This window comes from Oncorhynchus kisutch, unplaced genomic scaffold (genome assembly GCF_002021735.2).
Source record: "Oncorhynchus kisutch isolate 150728-3 unplaced genomic scaffold, Okis_V2 Okis05a-Okis16b_hom, whole genome shotgun sequence".
Classification (NCBI taxonomy): domain Eukaryota; kingdom Metazoa; phylum Chordata; class Actinopteri; order Salmoniformes; family Salmonidae; genus Oncorhynchus; species Oncorhynchus kisutch.
In genome coordinates, this window is record NW_022261982.1 from 4,619,520 (window position 1) to 4,644,522 (window position 25,003).

Genomic DNA, 25,003 nt, shown 5'->3' on the forward strand with positions numbered 1-25,003 from the left:
CAGTAGGCTATAGCAGTCTGTGACAGTAGGCTATAGCAGTCTGTGACAGTAGGCTATACCAGTCTGTGACAGTAGGCTATAGCAGTCTGTGACGGTAGGCTATAGCAGTCTATAACAGTAGGCTATAGCAGTCTGTGACAGTAGGCTATAGCAGTCTGTGACAGTAGGTTATAGCAGTCTGTGACAGTAGGCTATAGCAGTCTGTGACAGTAGGCTATAGCAGTCTGTGACAGTAGGCTATAGCAGTCTGTGACAGTAGTCTATAGCAGTCTGTGACAGTAGGCTATACCAGTCTGTGACAGTAGGCTATAGCAGTCTGTGACAGTAGGCTATAGCAGTCTGTGACAGTAGGCTATAGCAGTCTGTGACAGTAGGCTATAGCAGTCTGTGACAGTAGGCTATAGCAGTCTGTGACAGTAGGCTATAGCAGTCTGTGACAGTAGACTATAGCAGTCTGTGACAGTAGGCTATAGCAGTCTGTGACAGTAGGCTATAGCAGTCTGTGACAGTAGGCTATAGCAGTCTGTGACAGTAGGCTATAGCAGTCTGTGACAGTAGGCTATAGCAGTCTGTGACAGTAGGCTATAGCAGTCTGTGACAGTAGGCTATAGCAGTCTGTGACAGTAGGCTATAGCAGTCTGTGAACAGAATATTGCTATTGTTATATTATCACCCCAGCGTTAAGCAGAGATAAACAGGCATAAATAATGACTCATCAAGTTATAGGGTTTACATTCTCTGGACGCATTTATTGTCGCTCATTGGAACTTCATAATGATGATGATACCTTTTCGGCCGTTGTACTCAATGGAGTTGGAACATGGTCACCTCTCCGAAGCTGGATGGGTTCCGCCGGAGGTTAGGCGTGTTGCGCCGAAACCCAAACTGCCCGTTGTAGCCTATCAGCGGCTTGATGTCCGACATGAGACCACTGTGGTTGCTCACCTGCTCTCGGGAGTGACCTGTCCGGTGCAGAGACAAGATACCAGTGACTCTGAGCAATGATGATGATGATGTAAAACCGATATAGATGATGAATCCCATGTAGACCTACTGATGTAACACCTGTATAGATGATGAATCCCATGTAGACCTACTGATGTAAAACCTGTATAGATGATGAATCCCATGTAGACCTACTGATGTAAAACCTGTATAGATGATGAACCCCATGTAGACCTACTGCTAAATAAAAGTAGCTTGATGTATTGAATAGAATAGAAAGGCATGTCAGCAGGGTATAGAATAGCTTCTTCAGAATATAACTGTAGCCTATTCTTCAGTCTCCTCCAAACTGTTTGTCACTTCACATAGCCTATAGGCCTATCTCCCCCATCCTTAATTCGATAGGTCAAAGCAATGGCATGCCTTGATTATTTCCACCTGGTGGCCAGAAAAGCCACCACCTGTAAAAAAAGTAGCTGTGGATAAGAGCTAATTTGATGTCAAACAGGACATATTATGAATCCCGTTTAATGCAAATAAATAAATACATAAATAATAGAATAGAACAGCCTATATAATAGAATAGAATAGAACAGCCTATATAATGGAATAGAATATCCTAGAATAGAATAGAACAGCCTATATAATAGAATAGAATATCCTAGAATAGAATAGAACAGCCTATATAATAGAATAGAATAGAATAGAACAGCCTATATAATAGAATAGAATATCCTAGAATAGAACAGCCTATATAATAGAATAGAATATCCTAGAATAGAATAGAACAGCCTATATAATAGAATAGAATATCCTAGAATAGAATAGAACAGCCTACCTGCTCCGGAAGTGTTCCTCAGGTCTAGGGACTTTTGGGCAGCGGCGCTCTTCAGTTCCATGTTCTCGGTCTTCTGCGGGACCCTCCGCACCGACGGGGTGGTCTTCTGTGGGACTCTCTGCACCGACGGGGTGGTCTTCTTTGGGACCCTCTGCACCGATGGGGTGGTCGTGTAGCGCGCAGCGTGGGGGTCATTGCGTGCGTCGTACCCGGGGAGCACCGACCAGAGCCGGGGGCGCATGTGTTCATACCCGAGCGCAACCGAACTGACAGCGATGCAGTCGAGCACGAACTTCTGCTCGCGCTTCTCAGGCCCAGAGTGATTCATTTTAGGCAATGCAACTCTGAAATGACAAAATATATCAAATCAGTCCACATTCAATATATACAAATTAGGCACAGAGCCTTTTAAAATTAGACTTGGCTACTAAAATTAAATCATTTAAAAAGCGGGTCAGATTCGGGCCTGTGCAGTTTTTTAAAGTTGTTTTTATTTCACCTTTATTTAACCAGGTAGGCTAGTTGAGAACACCTTTATTTAACCAGGTAGGCTAGTTGAGAACACCTTTATTTAACCAGGTAGGCTAGTTGAGAACACCTTTATTTAACCAGGTAGGCTAGTTGAGAACACCTTTATTTAACCAGGTAGGCTAGTTGAGAACACCTTTATTTAACCAGGTAGGCTAGTTGAGAACACCTTTATTTAACCAGGTAGGCTAGTTGAGAACACCTTTATTTAACCAGGTAGGCTAGTTGAGAACACCTTTATTTAACCAGGTAGGCTAGTTGAGAACAAGTTCTCATTTGCAACTGTGACCTTGCCAAGATAAAGTCTAGCAATTCGACACATACACCAACACAGAGTTACACATTACACAGCAGTGTGTGTTATTATACTTATGACCCAAATTCCAAAAATGTATGGAGGGACATGAATAGCCAAAAACACTCACATGAACAATCACAGCAAAAGCCAGTAAAATCAACACTCACTCCCCGGTCAGTTGTGCACCTGCCAATGTGCTCGTTTACACTTTACTTCAAAAGCCTGCTGAATGACGCACATGTAAGTCTTTATTACGTTTCAGCAGATATAGCTGGGAAAATTGCTTCACAAGAGGGAAGAGCACAATTGCTCATCTACCATTTTTGGTTAAATCGGTCTCAGAAATACAGTGACAATTTTCATGACATGAGCTATCTGGATTCAACTCGGAGGGGATCCTTAAAGTCATTATACAGGCCTATTTGCTTTTAGAAGACATGCTAAAGTTAAAATAAACTGAGTTTCTAAACTTTGGCCCCAGCGCCTGTCGCTGCGGGGGGTGCAAGTGGCTATTGTGACGTCGCTCGTAGCAACAAGGTCAGTGTTGGAGTTGCGCGCCCGGGTGCATTTCGCATCGAGATTTATCACCGGAGGAGACGCACTGTAATGGGCTATCAGCCGGGGAGAATCTGGAAGGCGGGGGAGAATCTGGAAATCGGTGAATTGAGCCGAATCTGGAAGTCCGTGGATTGAGCCGAATCTGGAAGTCCGTGGATTGAGCTGAAACAACTCTGGGTTTCTTTTATTCTTTTTTTAAAGAGATTTTGCTCTAATTGTCATGATGACCGACTTGCTGTCCGTGGTGTCGGAGGCGGAGAGGAAGTCCTTTCCTACCCTCTCTCAGCTCTCAGAAAACGGTCAGGACAGGACACACTTTCTAGCCTATTATATTGTACAGTTGAAAAGATCTAGCCCAGCTTGCCGCATCGTAAAAACACATAGGCTATACGCATTTGTTTGCAAACTTTGCACAATTTAGAATCAATGTGTGCATGTCATTTTTTTAAAGCATTTAGCTATATGAGCAATTTTTATTTTCTGAAAATTGTTCTGAAAATGTTCTCCTTTATTTCAGACGTTGATAGCGTTTGGTCGAACGTGTCATCTTTCGTGGAGCGACAGATGACCTTGCAAAAGGTCAGAGCACTTCAGAAAGTCGATATTGCCATAGTCAGTGGTCAGTCAGTTCAGCTGAACCGAGGGTATAGCAAAGGAGGAGGTTTTAGGAGGTTGAAGTTCATTTATTCCATTTCTACACCATTTTAAAACTCTAAAATGCTATTTGATGAAGAGCAAAATCAAACAAAATGACATCAGGCATTAATTATCACCACGTGTAGGCTACAATCAGTAGTGGAAAAAGTACCCAATTGTCATACTGTAGTAAAAGTAAAGATACCTTAATAGAAAACGACTCAAGTAAAAGTGAAAGTCACCCAGTAAAAGTCTAAAAGTATTTGCTTTTAAATAAACGTAATTATCAAAAGTAAATGTAATTGCAAAAATAAACTTACGTTTCAAAAGTAAAAGCATAAATCATTATCCATTCCTTATATTAAGCAAACCAGATGCCACCATTATCTTTTTTTTTTTTTCACGGACAGACGGGCAAACTCCAAAACTCAGATTTAATTTACAAACGAAGCATTTGTGTTTAGTGAGTCCGCCAGATGAGAGGCAGTAGGGATGACCAGGGATGTTCTGTTGATAACTGTGTGAATTGTACAATTTTTCTGTCCTTGTGAGCATTCGAAATATAACGAGTACTTTTGGGTGTCGAGGGAAAATGTATGGAGTAAAAAGTACATTATTTTCTTTGAGAATGCAGTGGACTAGAAGTAAAAGTTGTCAAAAATATAAATAGAAAAGTAAAGTACAGCTACCCCAAAAAACGACTTAAGTTGTACTTTAAAGTATTTGTACTTAAGTACTTTACACCACTGGCTACAATGTCAACCACTACTCAACCTCGTCATCAATTGACTCATTTACTTGTGGAACAGTACATACAGTGACCATGAAATAGATGCATAATACAGGCTATCAAGTCACAACAAGGCCCGACATCAAATGCTGGCATCAGTGTGAAACGATCTGGCCTTAATGTCCATGTACTCTTATAATCTCCATCTGGCACAGCCAGAAGAGGACTGGCCACCCCTCAGAGCCTGGTTCCTCTCTACCCAGTACAGCCAGAAGAGGACTGGCCACCCTTCAGAGCCTGGTTCCTCTCTACCCAGTACAGCCAGAAGAGGACTGGCCACCCCTCAGAGCCTGGTTCCTCTCTACCCAGTACAGCCAGAAGAGGACTGGCCACCCCTCAGAGCCTGGTTCCTCTCTACCCAGTACAGCCAGAAGAGGACTGGCCACCCCTCAGAGCCTGGTTCCTCTCTACCCAGTACAGCCAGAAGAGGACTGGCCACCCCTCAGAGCCTGGTTCCTCTCTACCCAGTACAGCCAGAAGAGGACTGGCCACCCTTCAGAGCCTGGTTCCTCTCTACCCAGTACAGCCAGAAGAGGACTGGCCACCCCTCAGAGCCTGGTTCCTCTCTACCCAGTACAGCCAGAAGAGGACTGGCCACCCCTCAGAGCCTGGTTCCTCTCTACCCAGTACAGCCAGAAGAGGACTGGCCACCCTTCAGAGCCTGGTTCCTCTCTAGGTTTCTTCCTATGTTCCTGCCTTTCCAGAGAGTTTTTCCTAGCCACCTTGCTTCTACATCTGCATTGCTTGCTCTTTGGGCTCTTAGTCTGGGTTTCTGTATGAGCACTTTGTGACATCTGCTGATGTAAAAATGACTTTTGATTGCTTGAGTAACCAGAGCATAAAACAGCTGACTGCGAATGCAAATGATGCCAGATAAATCCTACACATGCATTGAAATAAAAGGCATAGTCTACAATCGACAAGGACGAATGAAGACAAACAACCTCGACTAAAGAATGACGAATATCACGAAATACAAAAGGAAAATCTACTTTTGAAAAGGGTGCTAAAACCACACCCGTGATTCAGCACCTCTGATTGGACAGCGCCTCGGTACAGGAATAGGGTGGAGCTCCGTAACGTGGTGCTGAATGGATAGTGCCTCTGTCGAGTAGTCAGCTACAGGGCATTCGGAAAGCATTTAGACACCTTCCCCTTTTTCCACATTTTGTTACGTTACAGCCTTTATCTAAAATTTATTTTGTTTTTTTTAAATAAATGTTTTTTTTTTTCCACAAATGAATACAAATAAAAAACAGAAATACCTTACAGAAGCATTCAGGCTCTTTGCTATGAGACTCGAAATTGAGCTCAGATGCATCTTGTTTCGATTGATCCTCCTTGAGATGTTTCTACATCTTGATTGGAGTCCACCTGTGGTAAATTGATTAGACATGATTTGGAAAGGCACACACACCTGTTTATATAAGGTCCCACAGTTGACAATGCGTGTCAGAGCAAAAACCAAGCCATGAGGTTGAAGGAATTGTCCATAGAGCTCCGAGACAGGATTGTGTTTAGGCACAGATCTGGGGAAGAGTACAAAACATTTCTGCAGCTTTGAAGGTCCCCAAGATCACTGGTTGCCCGGCCAAACTGAGCCATCGGGGGAGAAGGGCCTTGGTCAGGGAGGTGACCAAGAACCCAATGGTCACTCTGACAGAGCTCCAGAGTTCCTCTGTGGAGATGGGAGAAACTTCCAGAAGGACAACCATCTCTACAACACTCCACCAATCTGGCCTTTATGGTAGAGTGGCCAGATGAAAGCCACTCCTCAGTAAAAGGCACATGACAGCTCACTTGGAGTTTGCCAAAAGGCACCTAAAGGACTCTCAGACCATGAGAAACTCTTTGGCCTGAATGCCAAGCATCACGTCTGGAGGATGCCTGGCACCATCCCTGCAGTGAAGCATGGTGGTGGCAGCATCATGCTGTGGGTATGTTTTTCAGCGGCAAGGACTGTGAGACTAGTCAGGATCGAGGGAAAGATGAAAGGAGCAAGTGTAACAGTATAGACTTTACATCCGTCCCCTCGCCCCGACCTGGGCGCGAACCAGGGACGCTATGCACACGTCAACAGTCACCCTCGAAGCATCGTTACCCATCGCTCCACAAAAGCCGCGGCCCTTGCAGAGCAAGGGGAACCACTACTTCAAGGTCTCAGAGCAAGTGACGTCACTGATTGAAATGCCACTAGCGCGCACCGCTAACTAGCTAGCGGTTTCACATCGGCTACACAAGTACAGAAAGAACCTTGATGAAAACCTGCTCCAGAGCGCTCAGGACTTCAGACTGGGGCGAAGATTCACCTTCCAACAGGACAACGACCCTAAGCACACAGCCAAGGAAATGCAGGAGTGGCTTCGGGACAAGTGTCTGCATGTCCTTGAGAGGCCCAGCCAGAGACCAGACTTGAACCCGATCTAAAAATCTCTGGATAGACCTGAAAATAGTTGTCCAGCGATGCTTCCCATCCAGCCTGACAGAGCTTGAGAGGATCTGCAGAGAAGAATGGGAGAAACTCCCCAAATACAGGTGGGCCAAGCTTGTAGTGTCATACCCAGGAAGGCTTGAGGCTGTAATTGCTGCCAAAGGTGCTTCAACAAAGTACTGAGTAAAGGGTCTGAATATTTATGTAAATGTAATATTTCAGTTTTATTTTTTAAACCTGTTTTTGCTTTGTCGTTATGGGGTATTTTGTGTACATTTTAGAATTAGGCTGTACCGTAACATAATGTGGAATAAGTCAACGGGTCTGAATACCTTCTGAATGCACTGTATATAATTATTTAGTTTGTGGCCAGTTAGAAATGTTTTGGGCACAGTTAGGTATCCTACAATGCGTATATGGAAATCATAACTGGTACACAGATAGAAATGGTAGGATGAATTGTAAATTGTCACTCCACATGAAAAGGTTGCAGACTCCCCTGCTATTGGCTGTATGAAGCCACTCTTGTCGAGCGGCTCGTAAGACTACAGTGTACCATGACAGTGTCATTGTCTCGCGTGCTTCATTCAGAGATGATCCTCATGTGTGCGCCAGTTCATTTGTGCGTTTCCTTTCATCTCCGTGGAAGGGAAACATTCTGCGAATATTGAAGCATTATATCAACAAACGATGTGGCTCAGAGAATATGGATTGCAACACTTCCCTGGTGTTACGTTACCTTCGCAGGTGGATTATCTGTGTGGTTATTATCTATTATTACATTCCACACTATAGCTAAATAACTTAGTCATGTTTAATTACGTTTTGCCAGCAAGATAGATCTGTAAAAATATCTAATTTTAACTGAGGAAGATGGACAAGCAAGACCGATAGAGTGAAAGATGGAAATGCATGGTTATTTATTCCAGAGGCAGGTGGGCTACAGGTAGGGATCAGGTGGGCTACAGGTAGGGATCAGGTGGGCTACAGGTAGGGATCAGGTAGGCTACAGGTAGGGATCAGGTGGGCTACAGGTAGGGATCAGGTGGGCTACAGGTAGGGATCAGATAGGCTACAGGTAGGGATCAGGTGGGCTACAGGTAGGGATCAGGTGGGCTACAGGTAGGGATCAGATAGGCTACAGGTAGGGATCAGGTGGGCTACAGGTAGGGATCAGGTGGGCTACAGGTAGGGATCAGGTGGGCTACAGGTAGGGATCAGGTGGGCTACAGGTAGGGATCAGGTAGGCTACAGGTAGGGATCAGGTGGGCTACAGGTAGGGATCAGGTGGGCTACAGGTAGGGATCAGATAGGCTACAGGTAGGGATCAGGTAGGCTACAGGTAGGGATCAGGTGGGCTACAGGTAGGGATCAGGTGGGCTACAGGTAGGGATCAGGTGGGCTACAGGTAGGGATCAGATGGGCTACAGGTAGGGATCAGGTGGGCTACAGGTAGGGATCAGGTGGGCTACAGGTAGGGATCAGGTAGGGATCAGGTAGGCTACAGGTAGGGATCAGGTAGGCTACAGGTAGGGATCAGGTGGGCTACAGGTAGGGATCAGGTGGGCTACAGGTAGGGATCAGATAGGCTACAGGTAGGGATCAGGTGGACTACAGGTAGGGATCAGGTGGGCTACAGGTAGGCTACAGGTAGGGATCAGGTAGGCTACAGGTAGGGATCAGGTAGACTACAGGTAGGGATCAGGTCTCAGGATCTCTGTCCTGATATCCAGAAGCTCTGTGTCTAATCTGAGGTGAGTGATCGCTGTCCTGATATCCAGAAGCTCTGTGTCTAATCTGAGGTGAGTGATCGCTGTCCTGATATCCAGAAGCTCTGTGTCTAATCCGAGGTGAGTGATCGCTGTCCTGATATCCAGAAGCTCTTTGTCTAATCTGAGGTGAGTGATCGCTGTCCTGATATCCAGAAGCTCTTTGTCTAATCTGAGGTGAGTGATCGCTGTCCTGATATCCAGAAGCTCTGTGTCTAATCCGAGGTGAGTGATCGCTGTCCTGATATCCAGAAGCTCTTTGTCTAATCTGAGGTGAGTGATCGCTGTCCTGATATCCAGAAGCTCTTTGTCTAATCTGAGGTGAGTGATCGCTGTCCTGATATCCAGAAGCTCTTTGTCTAATCTGAGGTGAGTGATCGCTGTCCTGATATCCAGAAGCTCTTTATTGCTGTAAGATACGGTTGCAGAAACATTATGTACAAAATTGGTTGGTTGGGCGCCTGTAAAACTGCTGCCATTTCTTCCGGCGCCATTTTGTCTTCTATCCTATGGGGCAAATTAATACAAATATCAATTAGGCCTACAGCTATCACAGCCTATATTTTAAGAGCAATAAAATAGCTTTTTTTATTTCGAATGGTCACCAAAAACGAGGGCTCCCTCACATTTCAATTCAATCAACCCCTGGCTATCAGATTACAACAAGGTTTACAAGGCGGAGTTCAAAATGCCGACATCAAACAAAACAATCGGCGCGCTGACTAACCGTCTGACTGGCAAACTGGCACCGTCTCTGCTCTCGGCTTTCTACAAGGGAGAGAAAAGGGCGCAGGCTGCTGCTCTCTGCTTTCTACAAGTGAGAGAAAAGGGCGCAGGCTGCTGCTCTCGGCTTTCTACAAGTGAGAGAAAAGGGCGCAGGCTGCTGCTCTCGGCTTTCTACATGTGAGAGAAAAGGGCGCAAGCTGCTGTTCTCTGCTTTCTACAAGTGAGAGAAAAGGGCGCAGGCTGCTGTTCTCTGCTTTCTACAAGTGAGAGAAAAGGGCGCAGGCTGCTGCTCTCTGCTTTCTACAAGTGAGAGAAAAGGGCGCAGGCTGCTGCTCTCTGCTTTCTACAAGTGAGAGAAAAGGGCGCAGGCTGCTGCTCTCTGCTTTCTACAAGTGAGAGAAAAGGGCGCAGGCTGCTGCTCTCTGCTTTCTACAAGTGAGAGAAAAGGGCGCAGGCTGCTGCTCTCGGCTTTCTACAAGTGAGAGAAAAGGGTGCAGGCTGCTGCTCTCTGCTTTCTACAAGTGAGAGAAAAGGGCGCAGGCTGCTGCTCTCTGCTTTCTACAAGTGAGAGAAAAGGGCGCAGGCTGCTGTTCTCTGCTTTCTACAAGTGAGAGAAAAGGGCGCAGGCTGCTGCTCTCTGCTTTCTACAAGTGAGAGAAAAGGGCGCAGGCTGCTGCTCTCTGCTTTCTACAAGTGAGAGAAAAGGGCGCAGGCTGCTGCTCTCTGCTTTCTACAAGTGAGAGAAAAGGGCGCAGGCTGCTGCTCTCTGCTTTCTACAAGTGAGAGAAAAGGGCGCAGGCTGCTGCTCTCTGCTTTCTACAAGTGAGAGAAAAGGGCGCAGGCTGCTGCTCTCTGCTTTCTACAAGTGAGAGAAAAGGGCGCAGGCTGCTGCTCTCTGCTTTCTACAAGTGAGAGAAAAGGGCGCAGGCTTCTGCTCTCTGCTTTCTACAAGTGAGAGAAAAGGGCGCAGGCTGCTGCTCTCTGCTTTCTACAAGTGAGAGAAAAGGGCGCAGGCTGCTGTTCTCTGCTTTCTACAAGTGAGAGAAAAGGGCGCAGGCTGCTGCTCTCTGAGCGATGCCAGTCAGCCAATAATTGTATTTGAATTGGAATTCATTTAATTTAACTTGACCTTTTTTGGTCTGTGTATGAATATAAATTCTATTATTATTTTGCATGTAACAGATTTGAAGCTGGCAACTATTTTATTGCCCAATTTTCAGTGAGATGAAGAAATCTTTTAGCTTTGAGGAAAGTTAGGAGACATTAGGGAGTTAAATATGACATATCATAAATAGTAGAGGCATAAATAGTCAGGATGTCTTTCAGCTATATTCAAATCAAATCAAATCAAATTGTATTTGTTACATACACATGGTTAGCAGATGTTAATGCGAGTGTAGCGAAATGCGTGTTCATCATCAGTTCTAGGAGAACTGGTTGACAACTTGTTGTGTATGTCTGTCTGTCTGTCTGTCTGTCTGTCTGTCTGTCTGTCTGTCTGTCTGTCTGTCTGTCTGTCTGTCTGTCTGCCTGTCTGCCTGTCTGTCTGCCTGCCTGCCTGCCTGCCTGCCTGCCTGCCTGCCTGCCTGCCTGCCTGTCTGTCTGTCTGTCCAGGGGGTCTACATTGCAGGCCTGGGATCCTTCACCTTCTCTCAGCAGAAGCTGGACGTAGGCAACAAGTTTGTTTTGATCCAGCGACCCATCTTCCTGCTCTCTGAGAAGCTGTCCCAGTCACACGGCCTGAAGCAGGTCAAACCGCTGTCTGCAGGTGAGTGGCGATGGGCCAAGAACACACACACGCACACAGACAGACACACACACACACAGACACACACACACATGAGACATCTTCTGTTAACGCTGGCGCGTTTATGTGAACGATCGCAGATATCAAGCCTGAGTTGTGTGTCTGTGCGCTATACAAAATTGTGCTGATAGCCCGCTGAGCTAAAGCCTGGGCAGTATCTTGGGGAACTAGTACAATTCTTCAGGTGCCAGGAAAGATGATTAATCAACCCTCTTCCATTATGTTACACTGATACCAGCAATGTGTCCCATAGAAACACTATGTTACACTGATACCAGCAATGTGTCCCATAGAAACACTATGTTACACTGATACCAGCAATGTGTCCCATAGAAACACTATGTTACACTGATACCAGCAATGTGTCCCATAGAAACACTATGTTACACTGATACCAGCAATGTGTCCCATAGAAACACTATGTTACACTGATACCAGCAATGTGTCCCATAGAAACAGTATGATGAAAGAGAATGAATGAGAAAACCCAGTGCACAGCTGTGTGTCTAAATCCAAGTGTTGCTTTTTAGCAGGAGCAACACGATGACATGTCCGTTCTAGTCGTTGTATTTCTATGCGTGTGCCTGTGCCACCCGTCTGTCCGTCCGTCGTCACTGCAGGGGATGTGCCACTGGTCCAGCTCGACTTCCCAGCCCTGTCTATGGAGAGCATGTTGGGGGTGGGATAGAGAGAGCCATCTCTGTCTGTGGAGAGCATGTTGGGAATGCGATAGAGAGAGCCATCTCTGTCTGTGGAGAGCATGTTGGTGGTGGGATAGAGAGAGCCATCTTGGTGTGTTAATATGTCTGTCTGTGTAGAGCATGTTGGTGGTGGGATAGAGAGAGCCATCTCTGTCTGTGGAGAGCATGTTGGGGGTGGGTTAGAGAGAGCCATCTTGGTGTGTTAATATGTCTGTCTGTGTAGAGCATGTTGGGGGTGGGATAGAGAGAGCCATCTCTGTCTGTGGAGAGCATGTTGGTGGTGGGATAGAGAGAGCCATCTCTGTCTGTGGAGAGCATGTTGGGAATGGGATAGAGAGAGCCATCTTGGTGTGGCTGAATCTTATCCAACCCAGGTTGTCTGTCTATACACGACTGCTGAGCTAAAGCCTATAGCTTTAACCTGGATAACTAAGTCTTCAGGTCTCAGACAAGCTGGTTAATCATCACAGGAGACCAGTACACCAACACTAGGAATGTGTGTAATCCATCTGTCATCACAGCAGGGGACGTGCCACTGGTCCAGCTCAACTTCACAGCCCTGTCTGTGGAGAGCCCGTTTGAGCGTCACGTGGTGGAGGGCTGTGTGAGAGAGACTCTGCTGGTGTTGCTGAGAGCCGTGGCCGCCGGACGCTCAGTCCTCTTCACCTTCCACGCCATCGGAGAGCTGTTGTTCTGCCAGAGCAAAGTCAAGATGAAGTTCTACCACGACTTTGTCACCGCCTTGGACGGCAGCGGGAAGCTGCTCTTGGCGCTCTCCAATGTCAGTAGGGTGGATTAGATATGTCATGTAGGTAGTGTGTGTATGGGGGTTGGGTTGGGTGTGTGTGTGTGTACAGTATGTGTGTGTGGGGGATGGGGGTAGTGTGTGTGTGGGGGATGGGGGTAGTGTGTGTGTACAGTATGTGTGTGTGGGGGATGGGGGTAGTGTGTGTGTGTGTGTGGGGGATGGGGGTAGTGTATGAGGGTTGGGTTGGGTAGGGTGTGTGTGTGTGTGTGTGTGTGTGTGTGTGTGTGTGTGTGTGTGTGTGTGTGTGTGTGTGTGTGTGTGTGTGTGTGTGTGTGAGAGAGACAGACAGAGAGAGAGTGAGCAGGTGTGTATGATTGTACAAGTGCGTTTGTATTTGTGTTGATGACAATCCCCCTACTCCACTCTCTATCCCAGAGACCTGGCACCAGCAACTCTGTCCTGTTTGAGAGATCCAGCATAACAGGGACCAGCAACACCATCATCCTCCCCAGGATCTCTTCCGAACAGGGGGGGAAGGACTGGGGAGAAGAGGCCCTGGCCCAGGTCCAGACAGACTCAGACAGGAAGGAGAAGAATAGAGGTGAGGGAGAGACAGTGGTGTAATCTAGTCCTCTAAAAACAAGGGTTTTTATGGCCATATTCAACTGATGACTATATTCAACTGATGACTATATTCAATTGATGACCATATTCAACTGATGACCATATTCAACTGATGACCATATTCAACTGATGACTATATTCAACTGATGACCATATTCAACTGATGACTATATTCAACTGATGACTATATTCAATTGATGACCATATTCAACTGATGACCATATTCAACTGATGACCATATTCAACTGATGACCATATTCAACTGATGACCATATTCAACTGATGACCATATTCAACTGATGACTATATTCAACTGATGACCATATTCAACTGATGACCATATTCAACTGATGACTATATTCAACTGATGACCATATTCAACTGATGACCATATTCAACTGATGACTATATTCAACTGATGACCATATTCAACTGATGACTATATTCAACTGATGACCATATTCAAATGATGACTATATTCAACTGATGACCATATTCAACTGATGACCATATTCAATTGATTTGGATTAACTCAGTGAATATCTCGATCAGATTGAGGGGATTTAATGGGTGTAACGTCTCTGGTGAGAGATATGGTGGTGAGAGAGATGTGTTGGGCTCACTTAACCTTGATAACCCAGTGTTGGAGAGAAAGGGAAGCTAATACAACATTATCTAGACTTGGGCGTATCCCAGAACATGTATGTCTCTTCATCTGCCGAGTCTTTCTCACCTGTAGTTATGTTACCATGTTTACCCAGAATCCCTGGGGACTCCGCAGTCCAGATCCAGACACACCCTGCACCCAGCCAAGGTCAACGGGATCAGTCTCACTGATGACCTGGAGCCCAGACCTCCAGCGGAGACCAACACTGACAGGTACTGTTGGCCTCACTGCTAAACCCAGCTGTTGTCGGCCTCACTGCTAACCCCAGCTGTTGTCTGCCTCACTGCTAACCCCAGCTGTTGTCGGCTAACACTGCTAACCCCAGCTGTTGTCGGCTAACACTGCTAACCCCAGCTGTTGTCGGCTAACACTGTTAACCCCAGCTATTGTCGGCCTCACTGCTAACCTCAGCTATTGTCGGCCTCACTGCTAACCCCAGCTATTGTCTGCCTCACTGCTAACCCCAGCTATTGTCGGCCTCACTGCTAACCCCAGCTATTGTCTGCCTCACTGCTAACCCCAGCTATTGTCGGCCTCACTGCTAACACCAGCTATTGTCGGCCTCACTGCTAACCCCAGCTGTTGTCTGCCTCACTGCTAACCCCAGCTATTGTCGGCCTCACTGCTAACCCCAGCTGTTGTCGGCCTCACTGCTAACCCCAGCTGTTGTCGGCCTTGTAGCCTTGACTACGACCTAAAGACTTGCGTTAGCTCTCTGACCCAGTAATAAGTTAAATTCAGTGGCTAAGACCTGAAGACCCAATACCTAGGCTATGTCCCAATTATCTCTCCTTCCTCCCAAAGTGTGTACTTGTTCACTTCACTGATTTGAAAGGAAATGACTGGTATAAGAAATATGGTGGGATCTCCCAGTAGCCCCATGCCTCCAATTCAATGCTTTTAGATTTATGGGAAGTAGTGAACAAGTTGTTATTATATTATTGGAACACACCCTTGGGCAATCTGTGGGAGTTTAGGAGAGGGTACTTGTGTTACTGTCCTGTCCTGGGGTAGTGGCTCCATGAATGATGCAGCTCTCCCTGTGTGGGACAGTTCCTCACCTGTCACCACCTGATCATTCAGACAGTGTTCCCTGAGGTTTAGCCTGCCGTGTACCCCCCACAGCGGTCCCGTGGCCCTGGATTCTGAAACTAGACCCCTCTGGACGGTCCTCCGTCCATACAGACACTGTCTGCGTCCCAAATGACACCCTATTGGAAGCCTTCAATTATCACTTGGCTCCGGCTGTGCAGGAGAAAGTGACGCGGTGATGTGTGTGTGTATTTGTGATGTGGTGTGTGTTTGTTTGGTCAAACGAAATGCACTATGGGAATAGGGTGCCATTTGGAGTACATAACCAGATGTATTTTGGTCTCCCAGGACTGTGGTTGAATAGCCCCTGAGCTGAAAGATAACCCAGGACTGTGGTTGAATAGCCCCTGAGCTGAAAGATAACCCAGGACTGTGGTTGAATAGCCCCTGAGCTGAAAGATAACCCAGGACTGTGGTTGAATAGCCCCTGAGCTGAAAGATAACCCAGGACTGTGGTTGAATAGCCCCTGAGCTGAAAGATAACCCGGGACTGTGGTTGAATAGCCCCTGAGCTGAAAGATAACCCAGGACTGTGGTTGAATAGCCCCTGAGCTGAAAGATAACCCAGGACTGTGGTTGAATAGCCCCTGAGCTGAAAGATAACCTAGGACTGCTATCTGTTTCCAACCTGCTGTCCTGTAGGTCCACAGTGTCTATCCTACCACTGGAGGGCGCTGCTCTGAAGGAGGGGAAGGTGAAGAGGGGGGACTCTCACCTGGACATGCCCTGTGTCAACCACAACAGGGCTGGACAGGTGTGTGTGTGTGCTGGAAACTCTGCTTTTGTGGGTGTGTATGAGTGGTATCAATCAATCAATCAATAACTGTGTGTTTCCCTATAGGAGGTGTTACCTGTACATATAACATCACCTATCCTTCCCTATAGGAGTTGTGTTACCTGTGTATATAACATCACCTATCCTTCCCTATAGGAGTTGTGTTACCTGTGCATGCAGCGGGCCCAGCGTAACATCCCCCACTACCTGGCAGAGGAGAGGCTGACGGAACAGCAGGAGGAGGAGAGGGTGTTACAGTTCAACGAGCAGCGCAGAGACCAGTACTACCTACAGAGGGAGCAGGTGAGGCCAACACCACTCTGATGATGAGATGAGGAACATGTTCCCTGTTGTCTTTTATTCTTTGTCTTGGAGTGATGAATAGACAGAATACTACTAGACTGAAAGCCAGGGGGAGAGTCTGCATTAGTACTTCTGTTTTAGTGCTGGAGTCACATTAAACTCAGTAGTCAGATTAAACTCGGTAGTCAGATTAAACTCAGTAGTCAGATTAAACTCAGTAGTCAGATTAAACTCGGTAGTCAGATTAAACTCAGTAGTCAGATTAAACTCGGTAGTCAGATTAAACTCGGTAGTCAGATTAAACTCAGTAGTCAGATTAAACTCAGTAGTCAGATTAAACTCGGTAGTCAGATTAACCTCAGCAGTCAGATTAAACTCGGTAGTCAGATTAAACTCAGTAGTCAGATTAAACTCAGTAGTCAGATTAAACTCAGTAGTCAGATTAAACTCAGTAGTCACATTCAACTCAGTAGTCAGATTAAACTCAGTAGTCACATTCAACTCAGTAGTCAGATTAAACTCAGTAGCGAGGTGACACTGAGCCTGTGTGTATTTGTGGTGTGGTGGTATGTATGTGTATTTTTTATGTGGTGTGTGTGTGTGTGTGTGTATTTGTGATGTGTGTGTGTGTGTGTATTTGTGATGTGGTATGGGGGTGTGTGTATATTTGTGACGTGGTGGTGTGTGTGTGTGTGGGGGGGGGGTGTATTTGTGATGTGGTGTGGGGGTGTGTGTGTATTTGTGATGTTGTGTGTGTGTATTTGTGGTGTGGTGTGTGTGTATTTGTGATGTGGTGGTGGTGTGTGTGTGTGTGTGTGTGTGTGTGTGTGTGTGTGTGTGTGTGTGTGTGTGTGTGTGTGTGTGTGTGTGTGTGTGTGTGTGTGTGTGTGTGATGTGGTGTGTGTGTGTGTGTGTGTGTGTGTGTGTGTGATGTCTGTGTGTGTGATGTCTGTGTGTGTGATGTCTGTGTGTGTGTGTGTGTGTGTGTGTGTGTGTGTGTGTGTGTGTGTGTTAGGCGGACCGTCTGGAGATACGTGAGAACAACCAGAAGGTGGCAGCGTTCAACCTGGCAGTGTCTGAAGCCATGAAGGCGAAGAAGGTTGCTCGCTCCTCCCACTTCCATGTGAGCCCTGGCCTTGTCCAATCAGCACACTGATCTTCAGGGGTTCAAATGGTCCACGGCGTTTCAGCTGCTGCATTTAGCATTGGTCTACGCACCGTTACTATTGCAACACTTAGCCAATGGTCTAAACTTATCAATGAATGATGTCGTGATGATATTGAACCCCTCCCCCTCTCCCCCCACAGGGTTCGTACATCTTCAGGGGCCGTCCCCTCACCCCTCCCAGGGTCCATAAGCAGCGCGGCTACATGCAGGATCTGCGGGCCCAGGCGGAGTGGAGGAAGGGCCAGGTCAGCCAGACTCAGCAGGACCAGGAGCTCATCGACCTGCTACAACAGGTCCAGCTGGCACAGGAGTAGGTGATGCATCTGAGTCCCAAATGGCACCCCATTCCCTAGGTAGTGCACTACTTAGTTTTGACCAGGGCTCTTCAGTGCACTATAAAGGGAGTAGGGTACCACGTCAATATGTTTGTCTAAGAGGAAGTGCACCTGCTGCCATGAACCCATGTCAACAGGCCTGTGGTCTCTACTGTACATACAGAATGCTGTGGTCATTGTACAGTCTGTTGCTCAGTTTCGACAGTGTGTGAATAGCTATTGTGTGTCTCAGAATCGCATTGCAAAAGTCCCAGCAGCTCCACCTGAGACAGAAGAACACTAGCTGCTACAAGAAAGCCCTGGATACACAGGTAAGAGTCTGTCCTACCATATATTATATAGCATACTTACCAGACCCTACCTACCAGACCCCACCTACCAGACCATACCTACCTGGCCAGACCTACCAGACCATACCTACCTGGCCAGACCTACCAGACGAGTCCAGACCATACCTTCCAGACCATACCTTCCAGACCAGACCTACCTGGCCAGACCTACCAGACCATACCTACCAGACCAGACCTACCAGACCAGACCCTACCAGACCATACCTACCAGACCAGACCTACCATACCTACCAGACCAGACCTACCAGACCCTACCTACCTGGCCAGACCTACCAGACCATACCTACCTGGCCAGACCTACCAGACCAGACCTACCAGGCAATACCTACCAGGCCATACCTACCAGACCATACCTACCAGGCCATACCTACCAGGCCAGACCTACCAGACCAGACCTACCAGGCCAGACCTACCAGGCCAGACCTACCACACCAGACCTACCAGACCAGACCTACCAGACCATACCTACCAGACCCTACCTACAGGCCAGACCTACCCGACCAGACCTACCATACCAGACCTACCAAAAACATGCCTCCCACCATGTGTTACACAAGTGCATGTTGAAGTGGAGGGATATTTATTATGTTGATAAAAAGGCTGTGGATTGGATAACTGAACTCCCAGGTGTGCTGCACAGGTTAAGGCTGAGCAAGGCAGAGGGGACCACTACAGATTGATGTTTACCTGACCACCTGTCTTGATGTACAGGTGGAAACAGAGAAGGGCAAGCAGAAGGCCAAGGGAGATAGGAGAGTGATGTTCCCGCCCATCCAGGGACAGACACCAGCAGGAGACGACTCAGAGCAGGCAGGAAACATAATAGAGAGGAGGGGGGAGAGGAGAGGAGAGGAGAGGAGAGGAGAGGAGAGGAGAGGAGAGGAGAGGAGAGGAGAGGAGAGGAGAGGAGAGGAGAGGAGAGGAGAGGAGAGGAGAGGAGAGGAGAGGAGAGGAGAGGAGAGGAGAGGAGAGGAGAGGAGAGGTTTAAGATAAAGAAGGGAAGGAAAGAGGAAGGAGAAATGGGGAGGAAGAGGAGGAAAAATGTATGGTAAAGAAGAACAGTTGAGCCAGACTTGAAGTACTTAGAGAAGAACAGTTGAGGAAGGAAATGCAGTAGATGAGGGAATATAACAGTAGTCCAGCTCTTCTGTGGTGTCTATGTCTAGTCCAGGTTGAACAGTAGTCCAGCTCCTCTGTGGTGTCTATGTCTAGTCCAGGTTGAACAGTAGTCCAGCTCCTCTGTGGTGTCTATGTCTAGTCCAGGTTGAACAGTAGTCCAGCTCCTCTGTGGTGTCTATGTCTAGTCCAGGTTGAACAGTAGTCCAGCTCCTCTGTGGTGTCTATGTCTAGTCCAGGTTGAACAGTAGTCCAGCTCCTCTGTGGTGTCTATGTCTAGTCCAGGTTGAACAGTAGTCCAGCTCCTCTGTGGTGTCTATGTCTAGTCCAGGTTGAACAGTAGTCCAGCTCCTCTGTGGTGTCTATGTCTAGTCCAGGTTGAACAGTAGTCCAGCTCCTCTGTGGTGTCTATGTCTAGTCCAGGTTGAACATTAGTCCAGCTCCTCTGTGGTGTCTATGTCTAGTCCAGGTTGAACAGTATTCCAGCTCTTCTGTGGTGTCTATGTCTAGTCCAGGTTGAACAGTAGTCCAGCTCCTCTGTGGTGTCTATGTCTAGTCCAGGTTGAACAGTAGTCCAGCTCCTCTGTGGTGTCTATGTCTAGTCCAGGTTGAACAGTAGTCCAGCTCCTCTGTGGTGTCTATGTCTAGTCCAGGTTGAACAGTAGTCCAGCTCCTCTGTGGTGTCTGTCTAGTCCAGGTTGAACAGTAGTCCAGCTCCTCTGTGGTGTCTATGTCTAGTCCAGGTTGAACAGTAGTCCAGCTCCTCTGTGGTGTCTATGTCTAGTCCAGGTTGAACAGTAGTCCAGCTCCTCTGTGGTGTCTATGTCTAGTCCAGGTTGAACAGTAGTCCAGCTCCTCTGTGGTGTCTATGTCTAGTCCAGGTTGAACAGTAGTCCAGCTCCTCTGTGGTGTCTATGTCTAGTCCAGGTTGAACAGTAGTCCAGCTCCTCTGTGGTGTCTATGTCTAGTCCAGGTTGAACAGTAGTCTAGCTCCTCTGTGGTGTCTGTCTAGTCCAGGTTGAACAGTAGTCCAGCTCCTCTGTGGTGTCTATGTCTAGTCCAGGTTGAACAGTAGTCTAGCTCCTCTGTGGTGTCTATGTCTAGTCCAGGTTGAACAGTATTCCAGCTCCTCTGTGGTGTCTATGTCTAGTCCAGGTTGAACAGTAGTCCAGCTCCTCTGTGGTGTCTATGTTTAGTCCCGGTTGAGTAGAAAACAATCTCAGCACACTGGTGATCTTCATGCTCTGCCAATCAAATGGCTCTTCTTTAACCGAGAACAGGAAGTCATAGTTGAGAGAGTCCAGTACTATTAGATGACAGATGAGTTTCCAGTAGTTGTGAGCTCCTCTGTGATTGTAATCTTCACCCAGGTTGAGTAGAAAAATCTTGATGCTCCACAAATCTAATGGATGTTATTTAATTAACGTATCTACCAGGTGGAGTACCAGGGCTCGGGCCTCCCAGCGCGCCTGCCCGACTCGGACGGTCCTGTGTTTGGCCAGCTGGACTGTACCCCTGCTGGGCTGTCAGAGCAGAAGCAGCGGGCGGAGAAGGTCTACCAGGAACAGCTGACCACGGCTAATAACAAGAGAAAGGAGCTGCTCCTTAACCGCAGCACCAAACAGAAGAACGAGAGAGAGATGCTCAACAGGAACAGGAAGGAGTGAGTGGAAGGGGGAAGGCAGGGGGGGGGGAGAGGTGGTGGACAGGGAGCGATAGGGAGTCATGGAGAGACAGGGGAGAGGGGAGGGTGAAATTCTCTACTTGAAATTCAGAAAGTGAGTGAATAAAATGAGAGAAAATGCAGAAAAATGGTATATGGAATGGTTCAAGGTTAAAGGCCATTTTATATGAGATGTCTTGTCTATATGTTCTGTTTCTATATTTTCCTCTCACTCTCTCCTGGCAGACTGATAAACGACCACATCAACCGCTTTGAGAAGCTGCGTAACCTGAGGGCCTCGTTGGAGGACACCTGGAGACGCAGCGCCGACCTGAAACGCCACCGAGACAGAGAGGAGAAGGAATTCATCAAGTAATGTACTCAAATCACAACCTGGATTGGCCCTAACCCTTCTATGTTTACAGATCTGTAAGATGGAAACAATATGATGGAAGCTTTCCCACTACACTGTTTATACCTATCCAGACCCTTCAGATCTACCACTACACTGTTTATACCTATCCAGACCCTTCAGATCTACCACTACACTGTTTATACCTATCCAGACCCTTCAGATCTACCACTACACTGTTTATACCTATCCAGACCCTTCAGATACACCACTACACTGTTTATACCTATCCATACCCTTCATATCTACCACTACACTGTTTATACCTATCCATACCCTTCATATCTACCACTACACTGTTTATACCTATCCAGACCCTTCATATCCACCACTACACTGTTTATACCTATCCAGACCCTTCAGATCTACCACTACACTGTTTATACCTATCCAGACCCTTCAGATACACCACTACACTGTTTATACCTATCAGACCCTTCAGATCTACCACTACACTGTTTATACCTATCCAGACCCTTCATATCTACCACTACACTGTTTATACCTATCCATACCCTTCATATCTACCACTACACTGTTTATACCTATCCAGACCCTTCATATCCACCACTACACTGTTTATACCTATCCAGACCCTTCAGATCTACCACTACACTGTTTATACCTATCCAGACCCTTCAGATACACCACTACACTGTTTATACCTATCCAGACCCTTCAGATCTACCACTACACTGTTTATACCTATCCATACCCTTCAGATACACCACTACACTGTTTATACACACCCTTCAGACATGCTAGCATCAGGGGTTAGGGTCAAGAAGGAGAAAAAGGTAGTGATTTGGGACCGGCTGATTGAGTCGATCACTGTCATGATAGTTGACGTCTGCTATCTGTACCATCACATTCTGTCGTTGATCTCTGATGTCTATGACAGGTCTGGGAGCAGTCTGCTGATTGATTGACCACATTCTGACGTTGATCTCTTATTATTATTCGACCATGCTGGTCATTTATGAACATTTGAACATCTTGGCCATGTTCTGTTATAATCTCCACCCGGCACAGCCAGAAGAGGACTGGCCACCCCACATAGCCTGGTTCCTCTCTAGGTTTCTTCCTAGGTTTTGGCCTTTCTAGGGAGTTTTTCCTAGCCACCGTGCTTCTACACCTGCATTGCTTGCTGTTTGGGGTTTTAGGCTGGGTTTCTGTACAGCACTTTGAGATATCAGCTGATGTATGAAGGGCTATATAAATACATTTGATTTGATTTGATGTCTATGACAGGTCTGGGAGCAGTCTGCTGATGGATTGACCACATTCTGACGTTGATCTATGATGTCTATGACAGGTCTGGGAGCAGTCTGCTGATTGATTGACCACATTCTGACGTTGATCTCTGATGTCTATGACAGGTCTGGGAGCAGTCTGCTGATTGATTGACCACATTCTGACGTTGATCTCTGATGTCTATGACAGGTCTGGGAGCAGTCTGCTGATTGACCAGTGTGAGCAGTACCGCCGCTGTTACCAGTGCAAGAGGAAGACAGAGAACTGTGGAGAGACAAACATCTGGAAAGAGTCTCACTACATCCCTGGCTCTCGCCTCATGGTGTAGACCGCTGAAACCTGGTCTCAGAGCAAACGTAGCCATGCCACTCCATTTAGTATGATATGTTACTTTACATTAGATTACATTACATTGGCTTACCAACGTAATAGCGGTCGTACAATATAATATGAATTGTACGACGTATCCTACGTCTTGATCGCACCAGTATTGTTTAGTATGATTTATCACAGTCGACTGCTTTAGTTTGATATATCACACTCAACTGCTTCAGTATGATATATCACACTCAACTGCTTTAGTATGATATATCACACTCAACTGCTTCAGTATGATATATCACAGTCGACTGCTTTAGTTTGATATATCACACTCAACTGCTCCAGTATGATATATCACAGTCGACTGCTTTAGTTTGATATATCACACTCAACTGCTTCAGTATGATATATCACACTCAACTGCTTTAGTATGATATATCACACTCAACTGCTTCAGTATGATATATCACACTCAACTGCTTTAGTATGATATATCACACTCAACTGCATTAGTTTAATATATCACACTCAACTGCATTAGTTTGATATATCACACTCAACTGCTTACGATACGATATATCACACTCAACTGCTTTAGTATGATATATCACACTCGACTGCTTTAGTTTGATATATCACACTCAACTGCTTACGATACGATATATCACACTCAACTGCTTTAGTTTGATATATCACACTCAACTGCTTTAGTATGATATATCACACTCGACTGCTTTAGTGTGATATATCACACTCAACTGCTTTAGTTTGATATATCGCACTCAACTGCTTACGATACGATATATCACACTCGACTGCTTTAGTATGATATATCACACTCGACTGCTTCAGTATGATATATCACACTCAACTGCTTTAGTATGATATATCACACTCAACTGCTTCAGTATGATATATCACACTCCACTGCTTTAGTATGATATATCACGCTCCACTGCTTTAGTATGATATATCACGCTCCACTGCTTTAGTATGATATATCACACTCAACTGCTTACGATACGATATATCACACTCAACTGCTTTAGTATGATATATCATACTCAACTGCTTACGATATATCACACTCAACTGTTTTAGTATGATATATCACACTCAACTGCTTACGATATATCACACTCAACTGCTTCAGTATGATATATCACACTCAACTGCTTCAGTATGATATATCACACTCAACTGATTTAGTATAATATATCACACTCAACTGCTTCAGTATGACATATCACACTCAACTGCTTTAGTTTGATATATCACACTCAACTGCTTCAGTATGATATATCACACTCAACTGCTTCAGTATGATATATCACACTCGACTGCTTCAGTATGATATATCACACTCAACTGCTTCAGTTTGATATATCAAACTCAACTGCTTCAGTATGACATATCACACTCAACTGCTTACGATATATCACACTCAACTGCTCCAGTATGATATATCACACTCAACTGCTTCAGTATGATATATCACACTCAACTGCTTTAGTTTGATATATCATACTCAACTGCTTCAGTATGACATATCACACTCAACTGCTTTAGTTTGATATATCACACTCAACTGCTTCAGTATGATATATCACACTCAACTGCTTTAGTTTGATATATCACACTCAACTGCTTACGATACGATATATCACACTCAACTGCTATAGTATGATATATCACACTCAACTGCCTTAGTATGATATATCACACTCAACTGCTTCAGTTTGATATATCAAACTCAACTGCTTCAGTATGATATATCACACTCAACTGCTTCAGTATGATATATCACAGTCGACTGCTTTAGTTTGATATATCACACTCAACTGCTTCAGTATGATATATCACACTCAACTGCTTTAGTATGATATATCACACTCAACTGCTTCAGTATGATATATCACAGTCGACTGCTTTAGTTTGATATATCACACTCAACTGCTCCAGTATGATATATCACAGTCGACTGCTTTAGTTTGATATATCACACTCAACTGCTTCAGTATGATATATCACACTCAACTGCTTTAGTATGATATATCACACTCAACTGCTTCAGTATGATATATCACACTCAACTGCTTTAGTATGATATATCACACTCAACTGCATTAGTTTAATATATCACACTCA

The 25,003-nt window shown here is 46.0% G+C and overlaps 2 protein-coding genes across 2 annotated transcripts; one reads left to right on the forward strand and one right to left on the reverse strand.

Annotated features, from left to right (window-relative positions):
• Positions 1-804: 804 nt before the first annotated feature.
• On the reverse strand, positions 805-2,111 carry LOC116359776 (uncharacterized protein C17orf98-like). The gene is made up of 2 exons (XM_031813330.1): positions 1,784-2,111; positions 805-962 (listed from the first exon to the last, which is right to left on the reverse strand). The coding sequence occupies exons 1-2, from the start codon at positions 2,109-2,111 to the stop codon at positions 805-807; spliced, it is 486 nt and encodes a 161-aa protein (XP_031669190.1).
• A 1,101-nt stretch (positions 2,112-3,212) lies between these two features.
• Positions 3,213-23,307, forward strand: LOC116359829 (coiled-coil domain-containing protein 81). The gene is made up of 14 exons (XM_031813657.1): positions 3,213-3,466; positions 3,685-3,746; positions 11,134-11,287; positions 12,549-12,808; positions 13,211-13,376; positions 14,161-14,278; positions 15,801-15,912; positions 16,090-16,236; positions 17,252-17,359; positions 17,545-17,714; positions 17,972-18,050; positions 20,642-20,868; positions 21,115-21,240; positions 22,724-23,307. The coding sequence occupies exons 1-14, from the start codon at positions 3,388-3,390 to the stop codon at positions 22,860-22,862; spliced, it is 1,947 nt and encodes a 648-aa protein (XP_031669517.1). The 5' UTR covers positions 3,213-3,387; the 3' UTR covers positions 22,863-23,307.
• Positions 23,308-25,003: the final 1,696 nt, after the last annotated feature.